The 17,933-nt window shown below is 47.3% G+C and overlaps 1 protein-coding gene and 1 pseudogene across 1 annotated transcript in view; one reads left to right on the plus strand and one right to left on the minus strand.

The window, feature by feature from the left end:
* Positions 1-17,933, plus strand: part of LOC110982888 (kinetochore-associated protein 1-like) — a 125,446-nt gene that overhangs the window by 58,961 nt on the left and 48,552 nt on the right. The window contains exons 22-23 of the mRNA XM_087135478.1: positions 9,054-9,206; positions 9,610-9,753. Coding sequence (XP_086991604.1) covers positions 9,054-9,206; positions 9,610-9,753 — 297 coding nt within the window. The remainder of the gene's footprint in view (positions 1-9,053; positions 9,207-9,609; positions 9,754-17,933) is intronic.
* LOC147800516 (uncharacterized) lies at positions 16,146-17,757 on the minus strand (annotated as a pseudogene).

The following is a 17,933-nucleotide window of genomic DNA, read 5'->3' on the forward strand; positions in this document are numbered from 1 at the left end:
AGGTTGGGACAGGCCACTCCTCCAACGCTGAACATTTGACCGGGTCAGTTTGGATGCCGTCTGCTGATGCCACATGCCCAAGGAAGTTGATGGAGCTCTTGAGCAGGTGACACTTGGAAGGTTTTGCCTTGAGACCATTTTCTGCTAAGCAAGAGAAGACCATGTTCAACCTTTCAAGATTTGATGTGAAGTCAGCAGAGAATACAATAATGTCATCAAGGTAAAACATCAGCGTCTCACAGGATTGATCTCCAAAACACCGCTCCACGAATCGCTGAAAAGTTGCCGGTGCATTACTCAAGCCAAATGGCATCCTATTAAACTCATACAATCCCATAGGAGTTGTGAAAGCCGCCTTAGCCCGGTCAACTGGATCCATTTCAATCTGCCAGTAGCCGCTCATCACGTCAATGGTGGAGAAATATCTGGAGCCATGGAGGGCATCCAGGGACTCATCAATTCTGGCCATTGGGTAGGCATCAGGGGTGGTGACTGCATTAAGGCGTCGGTAGTCAACACATAAACGCAAGTCTCCACACTTCTTCCTTACCAACACGATAGGAGAAGCCCAAGGGCTGGAGCTCTCCCTGATGATGTCCTTGCTCAGAAGGGCCTTGAGGTGGTCTTTCACCTCCTGGTACAGGTATGGGGGGACTCGCTGGTACCATTCCTTGATGGGTCTATTCGTCTCAGTGGGGATCTTATGTTGTACTGTGGTGGTTTTCCCGAAATCGTGGCTATCTTTGGAGAAAACATCCTGGTGTCGATGAAGAAGGGGGCAAAGCTGCCCGAATTCATCTGTGGTCAAGTCCTCTCGACCAACATTCACCGGCACTGGCAGCTCCTGTGGTGTGATCTTACACCCATCCTCTGTCTGCTCCCGAAAACTCACTTTCACCTCATGTAACCCCAGCTCAACCAGCTCCAGCTTGTCCACAGATGGTGCACTCTGCAGCACTTCAGTCACACCACTCACTTGTGCTAGCCTCATTCCACTGTGTACCTTGACATCCCACTGATTAGGGTTGGCTACTCGAACAGGAACAAGGCCCTTTGTGGTTGTACAGACATTCTTGGCAATCATGAGATGTTTGGGCAGGAACTTTGCAGGGGTTGGCTCGATCAGGACTGCACTCTCATGCACATAAGAGGGGTGGCATCGCCCAGGGATGACCATTTCTGTGCCGGCAGGTATAACTATGGGGTGCTGATTGGCTGCACGGACGATATCAAATGGTGGCCTGGAGCGCTGGGACCAAGGCTCTGTCTGCATCATTCTTGAGAAGACGCTGACTCCTTGAAAAGCAAATCTTGACAGCTCCGCAGCACGTTCATACCAAGAATGGGTCTGGTTGGGGTCTCAGTTGGCTTTAGAATGAAAAAGACGGCCTGCTCAACCTGGCGGCCCATCAAGTACACATCTAGCTCTACCACGCCTTGGTATGGGATCTGCAGGCCATTGGCGGCTACTAAATGGATGTAAGGGTTTGCGAGGCTACTCTCCTCGATGTTAGTCTGGAAGTATTCCCTGAAGACCTCGTATGGTAGTGTAGAAACCTGGGACCCAGTGTCCAGAAGACAGGTGACCTCCTGACCTCCCAGAACAACATTGATGTAGAGGCAATCCCCGACGGCCTTACTGGAGTGTTCCAGTGTCTGGCCCTCAACACTGGAACATTCTAGTTTAACGGAGCCAGTCGTTGCCTGGTGTCACACTCCTTCGCCATGTGCCCCGGCTTGTTGCATCTCGAGCAGATCGGGTTTCCTTGATTGTCCCATCTGGGTTGCCGTCTCGGGGGTCTCCTTACATTGGCAGATAGCTGCCATCATCTCTGCCATCTCCCGTTGCTGCTGGACAGTCCTCTCATCTTGCATCTGAGAGGGGTCCTGGGGGACACTGGCAGCCTTCACGCCGGCATCTTCTCCTCTTTCAGCAGCCAATTGAAGGGCCTCGCTGGTGACGTCCCGGAAGGACATGTCTGGTCTCCTGCGGAGTTCCATCTTCAGAATGCGCTGGACCTCGACGTTGTCTAAACCAGTGACAAATCGGTCCCTCAGGAGTCGGGCCGGTTGACAGCTTCTGGATCTCGTTGTCTTAGCCTCCCAAGGATTTCCTGCAATGCCAGCGAGAACTCCCTTAGTGTCTCTGTAGGCTTCTGTCTCCTGCTGTGAAACATCTGCTGGAGCTTCGCAGCGGGTACCTTGTCTCCATAGGTGTCTAGAAGTCGAGCAAAAATGTCGTCTGCCCGACGTCGCTCCTCCTCCGGCATGACCAGCACCTCTCGTTTCGCCTCCCCTCCCAAATACTTGATCAGCACTTGGGACTGCCGGTCAGTCGGTGTGTTCCAGGTCTTTAACAGCGACTGCATATCTTCAACCCAATCCTCAACGGTAGGATCATTGACGCTCTGCTTCAACCCAGCAAAGACATTGACCTTAAGGTCAATTGGCACGAAGCTGATGTGGTGGGCTGCAGGTGCCGGTGCAGCTCCACAATTAACCATCTTCCCTCCTTCCATGATGTAGGTGCCAACAATCCCACTTCTGACACGTGTAATGGGGGAAGGGGGCTTGTGACCCTTGATTGCTGACAGGCTGAAATGGAGAGAACACAGACAAGGTGGTTGGAATAGGTAGTGAATGGTACAGCACTGAAGCATGCTGGACCACACCACCCAGACCAGTGCACCAACCCATCCAGGGTCACTCCACTTTCAAGAAGGGGATCTAACTGTCTACAGTAAGCACAGGTGTAGTGGGTTAAACCAATTTGAAACTCCAAAAGCAAAAACAAAAAGTGGTTGGGGGTGTATCATACAAAAGAAAGGAAACAATAAAGAGTAAAATTTTAAGGGGACAAGTAAACAAAAACTGCTGAAACTAGAGAAAACCAGTGCACATGTACAGTACATCTTTACCCATATGGTGCAGACATGCTACTGCCTGGAAGTGAGAAAATTGCTCAGCATCGAATCAAACTGGGAAAACTGCTTTGCCACTGGCGATGTGTTTAATGACTCCAAAAGTACTTACCTAGTTGGCCTTCAATTAGGACCTAGGATTTCTCACAGTCAGTGACCCAGTCAACAACAGCAAAGACTTGATGAAGTCTTATCCAACTTTGTTAGCTCCATATATTGGCAAACACAGAGGAGTTCAGGTAAAACGCTACATCAACAAATCTGTGCCTCTTGTTGCTTAACACTATTGCAAAACACCATTCCATCTGCAAAACAAATTGAAACCCCTGCAAGATCTCAAGGACCAAGACACCAGGCCCACTCGGTGGGTGTTCACTGTTTTTGCAGTCCCTAAATGACATAACCCAAACGACACCCTCCCATGCATCAACATGATGGCTGCAAACAGCAATAGTGGGAGAACAGCACCCATTACCAACTGCAGATGAACTCACAGCCAAGGGAAATAGCTGGCATTTCTTCCTCAAATTGGATCTTTGTTTTGGATATCATCAGTTGGTACTGGCACTGGAAAGTTGGTACATGAGATCTTCACTTCACATGTTGGACTCAAGCAATACCAAAGACTCATCTTCAGTGTCTCAGTGACGTATTCCAAAACACATTGTGGCAAACCACAGAAGGCATACTCAGTTTGCTCAGTGTCTGAGATAACAATCTGATACATGCTCCTACAATCGCCAAGCACAACAAAATACTACACATCCGCCTGCAGGAGAAAAGCATCACAGTCAACAAGGGGGAGTGCCAATTTACTCAATCTCTCGTACTCTTCTTTGGACTTGTCTCCAGTAAACATGGCATCTGCCCTGAGCTACGAAAAGTTGATGCTATAAAAAATGCAAGTGCCCCACAAAGCCCAGCAGAAGTCCGCAGCCTACTTGGTATGCAGCCTACTTGGCAAGCTACAGCTCACACTTCACACCAAACCTCTTAACCATTACTTATCCCCTCCATGCATTTACTGAGAAAGATGCAAAGTTTGATTGGAACTCAACACATGATAAAGCTCTTCAATGAGCTTAAAGATTCAGTCACATGCGAATCTGTCTGTGTATACTTTGACCCAGTCAAAAAAATGGAAGTATGGATTGATATTAGTTCTGTTGGCCTTGGCGCAGTGTTCACACAAACGGACAAACAGGGACTAAGAAAGGTGGTCAGCTATGCCAGTCGCACCCTGACAGCCACTGAACAACGCTACAGCCAAATTGAGCGAGAAGTCCTTGGAATTACTTGGGGAATTCAGCATTGCCACTGTACTTCGGCCAAGTGTTCACAAACACTGTTCATTGATCACAAGCATCTTATCCCCTTATTTAACAAATCTCAGGCAAACCTATCTTCATGTATACAGAACTGATTACTGAAACTGCAGTTATACAGCATGTCTGTTGGCCACCATTCTGGAAAGGACAACCCAGCAGACTACATGTCCAGACACCCAAGCCCAAACAGCAAGACAGTCTGTGACAGTCTGTCACAGGAAGCCAACAAATTTGTCAAATTTGTTGCACCGCCATTCAACTCTAAAAGCTCTCAAGCAGTCCTTGCCCTCCAAACAGTCATTGAAGCATATCGTGAAGGACAATGGTTCATGCTCAACATAGAGAAGTATAATGCTTTCTTTGGAATCTGTGATAGCATCATAGTCACAAAGTGTGGTGTAGTCCTGTGAGAACAGTGGATGATAATTCCTGCTCGTTTGCAACAACGCGCTCTCAAGCTTGCTCACAGCAGTCATATGGAAATATCGAAAACCAAGTTGCTGTTACGCAGACAGGTGGGGTTCCCAAACATTGACCAGAAAGCCAAGAAATTGTGAAGTACTGCCTCCCCTACCAATTTGTTAACCACTTTGAATGACAGATCCTCCTGCATACCCTTGGCACAATGTCTGTGTCAATTTCTGTGGCCCATTTGTCTCTTGCAACTACCTGCCAGTGTGTATGGATGACCCCTCCAGATTCCTGTGTCGAAATCCTATGCTCAACTTCAGCTCGAGCCACAGTTCCCATCGTGGACAAGATCTTTGCTGCCCATGGTATCCCAGACACTGTGAAAACTGATAATGCCCCAACCCATTCAAAAGTGCAGAATTCAAAACATTCTCAGAATATCTTTGATGTCATCACAGAAAAATCCCCCCCCCAACCAGAAGCCAACAGTCAAGCTGAAGACTTTATGAAAAATTGGAAGAAAGCTGTCCAGTGTGCAGAAGCTGAAGGAAGGCCATGGGAACAAGAACAATGGATATTTCTTCGTGCATACTGTTCAACCTTGCACTGTATCACCAGCATCTCCCCAGCAACTGCACGCTATGGACACAACATCAACACTCTAATTTGTCAACCCCCTCTAAAACACGACAGTGACCGATAAGCTCTACCAACATGATCAACACGTGAAGTGGAAAATGAAGCTTCACGCTGACAAACATCAACATGTTGCATTGTCGCCAATTACTGTTGGGGATACTGTCCTTGTCAAGAATTTTAACATTCTCCGTAAAACCAACTACATGTATCCGTACAACCCACCACCCTATACTCAAAGGAAGGGTCTGATGATCACTGCTCAACATGGCAACCTTGCAATGTTGCCCACTGCAAAATAATTCCTTTGGGGAGGAGGACCATGATCCAGCAAATCATCAGCCATTTCCAACTATAATGAGCTCCGACAGACCCCCAATGTGAAAGATGTACCCCAGCACGATACAAAGAGTTCATGTGATTCTCAAAGAAACAACTCGTTTTAATTTTAAAGAAAGGCAACAACAACAAATTGTTTAAAGTTAGCTCGGTATGAATTTGGTTTATTTTATCTCCCAAACACTTCAAAGTTACAACGTCTTCAAGATGTTCCATCTGTTGTTCCAACTTTTCACATCTGGATCTAGGTTGCTGTCCTCTGTTAGGCCGTCTTAGAGGTGGAGGCACTTTCACGTCCATCGTGCTTATTTGCCTAGTCCTTCAGCTCGTTGAAATGTCTGGATTTCTGGCCACCTCCAGGAAATGTGTAGGGCCTCAGGACCAAGGCCATCGATAAACTGCTCTCAGAAAATTGCATCAGAGTCTTTGAACAAGCCCGGGTTTTCTTTTGGATGCATAGGAAATTCGTTTCCAAGGCTACTGCAAACTCACAAAAAGCCTCCACGGACCTGCCTCCATTCTTAAAGCCCCTTTGAAGCTCACACACTGTCAGCATTCTCCATAGGACTTGACATAGCCCAGGACATCATTAACTGTGGCCCATTGGAAAACAATGCCAATATCTCCACAAGGGAGGTACCCTTGAGAGTATTGAGTATGAATTGTCCCTGCTGCCCCTCAGGAACTTGGTAGCATTGCGGGTTGCAGAAACATTTAACTCTATGGCAGATTGGGAGAGTTTCACATTACAATTTGGCAAATAGATCTGCAGCATTCTAGATTCAGTTTGAGGAACCAGTCTAGGGCATTGCTAGGAGGAACATTCCAAGTGGCTGCCAAATTACCGACATCACAGGTCTGTTAAACCAATCAGGTTGGACAGCACTACTCCTTGATAGCAAATCGCCAAAATCCAATCATAACCTTAAACCAAATTCAACAGGACAAAATATGAGGATGACCCAGGTTTCTTCTTAAACTTAAAAACACACCGAAGAACACTTTGGCCATGGAAAGAAGTCTCCATATCAGCTAGCTGTAACACAGTGAATCCCATATTCCTATACAAAAAGTCTGACACCACGAAGAGTAGCAACCCCACAGAGATCCTAGAAGCTATGTTCTCCAAACTAAGCTTTTCTGTTAAATTGGAAGGAAACATGGCAGGTTGTGAAGACAAAAATGTGACCTGTCTTCACAAAAGGAGCTGAATGTCGGCATGTTCAAAAACTCAGATATTGGTATTGTTGAATTCAGCAGAAAGAGAGCTTTCCAATGGTATGTACATGGAACACTAGTAAAGGTGTAAGGTAACAATGTGGCATTATTCTGGCAGCTTTGCATCTTTGTTTCTCCCATTGTTTCAACATTGCATACCAGGCACGAACAATGTTATTGTCAAAATTGCTGAGAAAATGACATGTTTAAATATGTGGTTCTACAAATATTTGGAATTAAATGGGAGACGAGTTACCGTTTCCAAATATTATAAAACCCCAAAATTGACCCCCACTTCAATATAACTTTTAACCCTCAAAATGAGAGAGTGGGATGCGACTTTACTCTCATTTTGTCGTGACAGGTCACAAATAGCCTCCTGCATGGGATTGTATTAGTACCCTTTGCAGTACATGTAAACCAGTGATCAACTTAGAGATACCAGGCTCTTCGTCCATGCAGTTCTAGGTGACTTTTGCATCACTACTCGAAGCAAACATTTCTTGAAGGTAGAGAATGCGCATACAACGCTATTCATCACCAGCCCCTAGTCCTATTTAGACACCATGGATATCCACACCACAGAGCTCTCGGTAGCCATGCTGTCTAACCACCAATATTTTGTTGAACAAAGATCATCCTTTCTACTCTGGCTGGCTATTCTGAAGAGAACATGTGAAGAGCAAACCCATTAAAATTAGAAATTCCTGCTTTCCATATTAAGTACAAAGAGGACAAGGCAACTTAAAAGCATGTTAACAGGTTTGCTACACTTATAACACAACTAATACAGTGTACCAAGGAGTCACACTGGGCAGAAGTTTACCTTAAAGGCCCTCACTAAGAACACCAAAGTACAAGTGAACACCTTATGGCCACAATATCATTCTCTGCAAGCTTGTCCACTGTTAGATGAGCGGAATGCTCAACTACATTATACACTGCGCTTGATCCCCAATATTTACCTGTATATGTTCTCTTGAAAGTTGTAATTTCTTGCTCTGAATTTAGTTTCAAAGATTCCTTTGCAAAGCATATTGAGGACAGCCCAATTAAATAAATATACAACAGAAAACCACCAGATGATTGATATTTGGAGATAAAAATTTCACCAGGGAAGGCAAAGACAGACACAGATGGCATATGCAGAATTCTGCAAAGCAATTGTGAACTTCTTGAGACTTTTATGGCAAAAAAAGTCTCGTTAGAAGTAATTTACACATGTATGTATGTGCAGTCTACTAAAACACTACCCTTCAAGGTTATGCCTAGGCATTGTGGAAACGTGCCGTCAATCCACAAGTGGAAGATTCACCGAAGGAGCGTTTTTAGATGAAGATGCTGGATTGGCTACTGACACTGAAAGGTCATCATTTTCATCATGCATGAATGGGGCAATGGAAGTTGTAAGGTAGACAGATTTTTAAGCCCTTCCAGTCAAATGCAAATGACCGGTTCACAGAGAGCTCAAACCAGAATAAGTTGTACATGTATGTCCACATACAGCAAAATGTGACTGTTTTATCACTAGATGCATTTAATATGAATGCAATGCCTGGTGCCAGCCTAGACTGGCAAAGTTACCACTGTGTACTCTGCCATAGAACCTACTGCACATAGTACCTGCTTGTACATTGTTTGAACTTGGTTGTGAGTGTAGATTTATATGGCAATAACTTTGATTCTTTCACTAGTATCCAAAGTGTTGCACAATTTGTTGAACTGGTCTATAACGAGCACATGGCTTTCATCTTTGCAAAGCTTTATAGACACTTATTGTGTCCTGTTACTTCACTGTTCTGTCTTGTTTTTGTCTGTTGTAGAATAGCATTACCCTAGCAGGATGTGTTAGAATGTTTTTGCTTGTACATGTATACACAGCATATTTTTCAGAGGAAGCCATGGTTTCATACCAGTAGGATGCTCCTTTTTGACTTCTTCACCAGGAGACCTACTTGAGTTACACTGGTTATTAGTACCATTTTACTAATATTTGCACGTCAAAACAGGAACTGAAAAGGCACTGCATTCTCCTGTTCCGACATGTGCATTTTGCTTCTTAATTTTATTAACAATTCTGACATATCTGACACAAACACGGACCAATACGAAGTTTTACACTCACATGTTACATGTTAAGGACAAGTCGAATACTGTACATGTCGTTATTAGAGTGAAACTGTGTTTTCCGTTTTAACAGGTTGTGGTGGTTCAATCTGGCCAGGTGATAAACACAGAAAACGACTGCACAGAGGCTGTATGCAGACTGCAGGAGCTGATCAAGAACTTGAAGGAGTTACTGCGGCTTCATAGTAGATATCAGTGCAAGCTGTCTTTGGCCGAATATACACAAGTAAATATATACTTTTAAAAATTGCATGATTTTCTTGCTTAATTCGGCCGTCAGGAGCATCTGAATTCCCCGGGCCATTCCTGAACCAACAAAAATGTGCAATGAAAAGGTGTTTTGTACCAAATTGCTAGAAATGCTGTCCACATATTTATTTTTTGAATAGTACATGTATGCACGGAGCTCAAACTTTCAGTTCAGATATAATTAGATTGTGTCAACAACCTCACAATGTGTGTTGTGATCAGCTGGCATTAAGGATAAACAACTTCTTTTTAAGCATGCTGTTAAATGTATGCATTACACCACACAAAAATGAAGGTGAGTGGAAGAATGTTTTGCCCAGCAGAATGTGTGTGTATACTTCCCAATCATGTATCTCTTTACCTTTTGTGGACATTTTCAGGAAACCACCAGCACACTGGTGTTCCGCATGTTAGATCGTGTGGCAGCCCCAGAACTCATCCAAAGCACCGTTGAAAAGTTGATCCGACCCTACGTACAGGAACACAACCTGAACGAGGACAAGCTGCTTCTGCAATACATACAGGTTAGTCAACAATTCTGTTTTTGGAAATTAGAACTGGTTTTGTCTGACATAGAACAGTGCTTTCAAACTGAGAGTTGAGAGCTAAGAAAGGACAGAGCATGTCTTTTGTAGAGCCACGTGTTCTTAGTCTCGTCCTCATTCAAAGTAATCTACAGAGAGCTTATAGCTTTTTATTGATCAATATTGTGGATTCAGTTTGGCTTGATCCAAAAACTTAAAGTTGAAATCAGTGGGGTTTTTTTTCTCATCTTTTTGGGGGGTTCAGTTCATTTGGTTTACATTGCTTTGTTTTTGTTTGGCTCGGTTCAGTTTGGCTTTTTTGTCAGTTTTTAGAGCTCTGTAAAAAAGGCAGAATACATTGCTCATATATTTTTTCACTTGTTTACGTATAGTTAGGGTTTAAACGCAGGTATGGATCACTTGCCAATTTTAAAATGCTCTAAGTAAGATGTCACAGCTTTACAGACTGATGTGTTATGTGGGCTGACTGGGCCATGTGTCAAAGATGAATTAGAATTGTATCCCAGAAGTACATGTACCTTTGTGATGAACTCCACTCATATTAAAAACAGGTAGAGTTGAAATTTTTCCAGCAATGCTCTCAGAAGGGCATTTTGTCGGTGGTAAATTTTGTTTTGGGAGATTTTGAAGAATAGATCTTTATTCTTTTTGTACTTGCCACTGCCCATTTGGATGAGGAACAAGGCATATATAGACTTCATTCTCTCATTTTGGCATCCTGTCAGAGCCCAAATCTGAGTACCACAGCAGTAACTTGAGTGTACCAGGCTTTTTAGAAATGTCATCCTAGTCTGAAGCCAGATATATGGAAGTTGGGATGTTGGCAAAAATAGACTCCGGCCAACTGTATGCAGTAATTGATCTTGATCCTCTATCCCAAGGTCTTTAGTTCTTTGTTCCTGAAGGTCTAATAAGATTACCGAGGGCCAACATGTTCCTTCTGAGCGATACTACATGCTTGAAAATACACCTTAGGCTGCTCAATGGAATCATGGATATTTGCTTTGCACCCCTCATTTCATCTTTCAAGATGACTGATCAGTGATTCAATAAAGCAGTTCATGGTGGTGCCCTGTTTTGGAAGAGTCCAAACTGGAAGCCTTACAGTTGTGACACAGGGGAAAGTCAAGGCCATTGACGCATGGTCTGGTTTCTTTCCAAATCTTTAATGGTGCAGAAAGCCCAGTCAAACTTGGATAGAATACAAAAGATGAACTGGACTAAATTGCGGGGACAGGCATCATGGCACTTGTTGGCTATGTGGCAGCTGAAGGATGACTCTGGACGGTGCTTACTGGCTGAAGACTCAGTGTGTTATGAGACAAAGGGCAATATACTACAAAGGTGCCTAGAGGGGGTCACTAAATGAACTTGCAAGTGCCCAGAGGGGGTCTCTAAATGAACTCACACTGAATGGTTGACTGAGCACAGCCAACTGAGGGCGCTATACAAATAACATACAAAAGTGACCTGTCACATTCTCCCCTGCTTAAAGGTTGGCGCCTCGACAACCTCCAGTAATCGAACAAAAAAACAATACAAGAAGACAAAGAGTCCATGCTATTTACAAAAAAGTCACTTCGGTTGGATTCCGGCCAACATCTGCACTAGCAACAGCTGAGTCCTGCTGAAGGTCTAATAAGATTACCGAGGGCCAACATGTTCCTTCTGAGCGATACTACATGCTTGAAAATACACCTTAGGCTGCTCAATGGAATCATGGATATTTGCTTTGCACCCCTCATTTCATCTTTCAAGATGACTGATCAGTGATTCAATAAAGCAGTTCATGGTGGTGCCCTGTTTTGGAAGAGTCCAAACTGGAAGCCTTACAGTTGTGACACAGGGGAAAGTCAAGGCCATTGACGCATGGTCTGGTTTCTTTCCAAATCTTTAATGGTGCAGAAAGCCCAGTCAAACTTGGATAGAATACAAAAGATGAACTGGACTAAATTGCGGGGACAGGCATCATGGCACTTGTTGGCTATGTGGCAGCTGAAGGATGACTCTGGACGGTGCTTACTGGCTGAAGACTCAGTGTGTTATGAGACAAAGGGCAATATACTACCCTCCAGTAATCGAACAAAAAAACAATACAAGAAGACAAAGAGTCCATGCTATTTACAAAAAAGTCACTTCGGTTGGATTCCGGCCAACATCTGCACTAGCAACAGCTGAGTCCTGCTGATGTCTGCAAGTACTCGCGGGTCTGCGGTAGGTGCCACGGGCATCTCTGACTGGATGGCGGATTTGGGCAGGTGGTGCAAATTGGAGTGGCTCCCTGCTCCAGTGCGACTCGAGCGACGTACCTCGACCATCGGTTCAGCAGGGGCGTCCTCACTAGGAGTAGTCCCTAGTGGAGCATCAGGTATTTGGGCTGGTCTCGAGGCTAGGTGAAGGTGCTCCCCTGCTTTGTGTGAAGCAGAAGGTTGCGCTTCGGGTCCTGTAGTGAATGAGGTTCCCAGGGCCTCCTCTGGTGGGACATCTTCCGATGGGTTCTCCTCTGGCGGCTCACCTTCGGGCAGCTCATGCTGTGGTGGTGCATCCTCTGGTGGCTCATCCTCCAGCGGTGCGTCCCCTGGTAGCTCGTCCTCCGGCGATGCGTTTCCTGGTGGCTCATCCTCTGGCAGCTTGTCCTCTGGTGGTGCCTCTTCCTCTGGCGGTGTATCCTGTTGGGGAATTGCTGCTTCCCGCTGCTGCTCCCCTGCTTTTTGTAAAGCAGTGGGTTCCCCTGTAGTTGCCTCCACAGGTTGCAACATCTGCACCCTCTGTCGATGGGCCACCAGAAGAAGGTCATCGTCGTTTTCATCAGACAGCACAGTAGCATTCGGTGCGCTGTTGTTTGGGGGGCGATGTCCGGCATCTGGTGTTCCGGGTTGCACCAACATCCGACCATCCAGCAGGTCCCTCCTGTTGACAGTCTTCTGGTTGCCGGTCCCATCAAGTGGAGTCACCACATAGACATGTCCTGTAGGATTGGGCCTGCTGATAACCTTGAATGGCCTGTCTGCCCAGAAGTCCTGAATCTTGTTCCGTCCAAGGACTCGATTGCGGAGGAAGACTCTTGCTCCAATGGGCAAGCCCTCGTCTTTGGCACTGCTGTTGTGGCGATTCATCCTCCTCAGGGCCTCCTTCTCGGTCTTCCCTGATGCCATCTCATAAGCTTGCATCATCCTTTTGTGATGGTCTGCTACCCAGTCGTCTACTGTTGCATCCTTATTTCCCTGCTGATTGTCAGCACCAAGGAAGTAGTCGATCGGCAATCGGGGTTCATGCCCAAAGAACAGATAGTAAGGAGAGTATCCAGTTGATGAGTGAGGGGTTGCATTGTAGATGTAGACTAGCTCCGGTAGGTGCTCTGGCCATCGCCTCTTCTGAGTCGGAGGGAGTGTGCAAAGTCGGTCGTGCATTGTGCGATTAAAACGCTCGCACTGTCCATTCCCCTCCGGATGGTATGGAGTTGTTCGTGTCTTGGTGATCCCATACATCTGGCAGAGCTCCTTGATGACTTCCCCCTCAAAATTTCTTCCTTGGTCCCTGTGGAGTTGGCGGGGCACCCTGAAACAAACGAACCAGTTCTTCAACAGACACTGAGCAACCGTTCTTGCCTTCTGGTCCTTGCATGGGACAGCCTGTGTGAACTTCGTGAAGACGTCCGTGAGGACTAATACATTCTCCACGTTGTTCAAGCCTGGCTCCAATACGGTGAAGTCTATAGCAAGGATCTCAAGTGGCCGTCTCGCAATCAGTGAACCCATCGTTGGATGTAGTTTCTTTCCGGCCTTGGCAAGAATACACCTCTGGCAGTTCTTGCAGTGCTCCTCAACATCATTGATCATTCCTGGCCAAAAACACCTACTACGGACAAGTGCAAGTGTCCTTTCCACTCCTTGATACCCAGCCTGGAGAACATCACCGGAAGCTCCCTTGCTCCTTTTGTACAGGACATTATCTCTGGCCTCCAGCTGGTCCCAAAACTTCAGTAGCTTCCGGGTTGACTTCTCCTCTCTCATCAGTTGGCTAACATGTGGCCGCTGTCCTTTCTCCCAATATGTCCAGAGTGGACCGATCTGCTTGTCATTTCTCTGGAGGGCGTACAGGTCTTCTGAGGATATGGATGGCAATGTTGAAATCGAAGCAGGTGCTGCCTCTTCTGACCTTGCTCGAAGTTCGTTCACTCCAGCATCAGGCAGGGTACTTCTCATGTGTGACAGTGTCCTCGGCGGGATGGAGGTAGTTGCCCGAGAGGAGGAAACGGCCTCTCTGGCAGACATCTCTTCAAGTTGTGCATCACCAGATTCACCACCATTGGTCGTCTTTCTGCTAAGGGCATCAGCGTTCCCGTTGCTCCTTCCGAATCTGTACTTGATTGTGAACTGGAACAGCTCCAGTTCAGCAGCCCACCTGGTTTCCGTCGCTCCAAGCTTGGTGTTCGTCTTGAGATAACTGAGGGGGTTGTTATCAGTGTAGACAACAAAATTCGCCCCAAGAAGAAGATCTCGGAACTTATCAGTGATAGCCCACCGGAAAGCAAGCAACTCCAGCTTCATGCTGCTGTAGTTCTGCATGTTCCGCTCATTCTCCCTAAGGCCTCTGCTGGCATATCCGATGACTACCAGGCCCCGCTCTTGCTGCTGAGACAGTACTGCGCCGAGACCTTGATAACTGGCGTCAACTTCCAGAATGAAGGGACAAGTGAAGTCAGGGTAGCCAAGAAGGGGCGCCGTTGTCAGGAGGGACTTCAAGGCATCGAAGGACTTGTCGCAAGATTCATCCCATGCTCCTGTAATCGACCTTGACTGGCTGACCTTCTTGCACCGCCTCTTCCCAGATCCTCCAAGGAGTGCATGAAGTGGGTTAGCGACTTGGGCAAACCCTGGTACAAATCGGCGATAATAGCTATCAAGGCCGAGGAACCCTCGAAGCTCACGCTCAGTAACAGGCTTCTTCCAGTCTGCAACAGCTCTGATCTTCTCAGGGTCTGGAGATATCCCTCCATCAGAAATCAAATGGCCCAAGTACCTCAGCTTCTCTGTGAACAGGTTGCATTTCTCTGGCTTGACTTTCAAACCGAACTCGTTGAGGCGGAGAAGCACCTGTTGTAGTCTCTCCAGTGTCTCTTCAAATGTACAGCCGAAGACTAGTATGTCATCGAGGTACACGATGAGAGACTGAAAGTTCTTGTCGCCAAATGCCTTGTCCATCAACCGCATGAATGTGGCCGGCGCATTGCAGAGGCCGGAGGGCATACGAGTAAATTCGTACAGCCCCCCGGTCCCAACACGGAAAGCCGTCTTCTCGACATCTTCTGCTGCAACCGGAATTTGATGAAATCCGTGGGCCAGATCAAGACTACAGAAGAACTTTGCCCCTCCAAGAACATCAAGCGCCTCATCAATACGGGGAAGGGGATATGCGTCTTTGCGTGTCTTAGCATTTAGGGCTCTATAGTCCACACACAGCTGGAGCTTCCCATCACGCTTCCTCACGAGTACAACTGGAGAAGCATAAGGGCTCGACGACTCTCTGATAATACCCCTGTCGAGAGACTTCTGCAAGTAGTCGCGAACTTCCGCCCACTGGTGAGGTGGTATCCGCCGGTGAGGTGTGCGAACAGGCAAATCGTCAGTTGTGGTGATTGTGTGGGATATTTTGTCGCAATACCCGATGTCGTCCTCATCTCTACTGAATGTGCTGACGTGGCTGGCAATTAACTGGCGGAGTTTGCTTCGCTGGTCTCTGGTGATCCCTGTGCCGATCTTCATCCTTGACATCAGCTGCTGAACCCCATCGGAATGATGAGCCACTTCTCCATTGCCTACTTGCATCTCCTCCCAAGTTGCTTCTGGCAATCCACTGCAGCACTCGGTGAATACACTACTCAGTGTGGCCAGCGGAGTCCTTGGCTGCAGGTACAGGTCGTCTTGGGTGAAGTTGGCAACTTGCACTGGAACTTTGCCGCTACTGTCGATGGAGACTAGAGTTGGAGGTACAGCCAGACCATTCGGAAGGTGAGTGACATCTGCCTCGAACTGCTCAACCATCGCCTCGTAGACCTGGTTTCTTGCGGCTGGTCTCACCGAACATTCCACCGTGAGAAGAGAGTTCGCAGGGATGAGGATTGGCTTCGAACCAACTGTACAGACTTTTCCCATAAAGTCTGGCAAAAGGGAGACCCCACTTCTCACTTCCTCGTATAAGGCAAGAACATGAGCCCATTTTCATCCCTCACTCCCAGCGTGCAGTGCCTCCAGGTAGTTTGCACCATCATCAACTTGGCGTAGTGTGTCCCGAATTTCTCTGAATATATTGGACCCGATGACTCCTGGCACTTTCTTCTTTCTTTCTGCAACTGATGTACTAGTGGGGTCCTTCACTATCAGGAAACCCATGTTGGGGAACACATGGCCTAATGCGGAGAGTGACAGCTCTGCATAACCAACATAGAGGATGGCCAGACATTGCGCTCCAGAGAGGCTGATGAAGGCAGTCACGTCTACTAATTCTGTCTCCGAGAAGTGATCTCTGAAGAAGGACTCAGTAATCGTCGAGACTTGCGCTCCCATGTCAAGTAGACAGCGCACCTCCGTGGCACCAAGTTGAACAACCGCTTCTGGACATTGCCCTATTGCTTTCCTGTAGATTGAGCCACTAGTGTTCCTTTCTGGGCCTGCCGTATGGCTCTCAATGACAGGCCTTTCTAGTTTAACTGCTGGGGGCTGAACTGCTGGGCAGCGGACTGCTGGGGACCAAACATCTGTGCAGCAGGCTGCTGGGGGTTTATCTGCGGCATCTGGGGCTGCTGGGCGATGAATTGCTGTGCCAGGGGTTGCTGAGCAGCCAATGACTGCATGTCCTGGTGTTGTCCACGGGAAGATGGCCCATATCTCCCTGCTGGTGGACGCTGGGGGCAATCTCTTTTGAGGTGCTCGGTCGACTGGCAAGTGTAGCACCGCCGTCATCCCTGGTTCCACTGACGACCTGGCTGCCGATCCGTCATTAGCTTGAGTAATGTGTCAATCTGCTGCTGTTGCCTCTCTAGTTTCTTGCCCTGCTCCTCAAGAAGAGACTTCAGGCCTCCGGTGCTCTCTGTTGCCTTCACCTCATGTACTGTTGCCTCCCTCTGGTGTTTGACTTGGCTGTTGCCAAGCCACTCGATGGCGCGGTCCCTGGCCTCAAAAAATGACAAAGTGGGGGAATCGATATTCAGTCGCCGGAGCTCTCGCCGCAAGCCCTCATCTCTCACTGCCTCCGCCAGCCGCCCCTTGAGGGTTTTTCTCGACTGCCTCAAAGGAGTTGTCTAGCCTCGTCATGGTGTTGAACAGCTCCACCAACTCCAGAGAGCAGGACAAGAGGTCTTCCTGCGGACCTTGACGGTAGGAAAAGAACTTCTGCTGGATTTGGGGTAGCGTGTCTCCGTCACCAAAAACCTTAAGTAGGATGCGGAGGATTTCCTCAGGCTTCCCTTTGACTGCGTCACCTCTGCCGAGTACTTCTTGACGGGCTCTGCCGGCAAGGTGGTCGATGATGAATGCTGCTCCATCTTCCTCCTTGAGTTGCCTCGCTGTCAGCTGGCCCCGTACATCACTCACCCACTCTTGCACCGAAGGATCGTTGGCCTTCTCCGGTTTGCCCCTGAAGCGCTCAAGTCGTCTCCCGGCCGCAACAAAAATCTGCTTGGGGGTGGAGGTCAACTGCATGGAAGAGCTGCCCACGGTATCCGTCTGCCGTTCCTCTTTCTCCTTCTGCAATGCCATCTTCATTGCCTCCAGTTCAGCTCGAAGTTGCGCCACCGTTTCGCTCTCCATCTCTGACGGTACAAGCAGTTCACCGGGTAGACGTCAGATCACTTCTGTCAGCTCATCCTTGACTGGGGGTTACCATGTGTGCACCATCCTGTCTACGACGCCATTTGTGACACAGGGGAAAGTCAAGGCCATTGACGCATGGTCTGGTTTCTTTCCAAATCTTTAATGGTGCAGAAAGCCCAGTCAAACTTGGATAGAATACAAAAGATGAACTGGACTAAATTGCGGGGACAGACATCATGGCACTTGTTGGCTATGTGGCAGCTGAAGGATGACTCTGGACGGTGCTTACTGGCTGAAGACTCAGTGTGTTATGAGACAAAGGGCAATATACTACAAAGGTGCCTAAAG

Source organism: Acanthaster planci, linkage group LG01 (assembly GCF_054643075.1).
Source record: "Acanthaster planci isolate LZ-2023a linkage group LG01, COTS_SCS, whole genome shotgun sequence".
In the NCBI taxonomy this organism is placed as follows: Eukaryota; Metazoa; Echinodermata; class Asteroidea; order Valvatida; family Acanthasteridae; genus Acanthaster; species Acanthaster planci.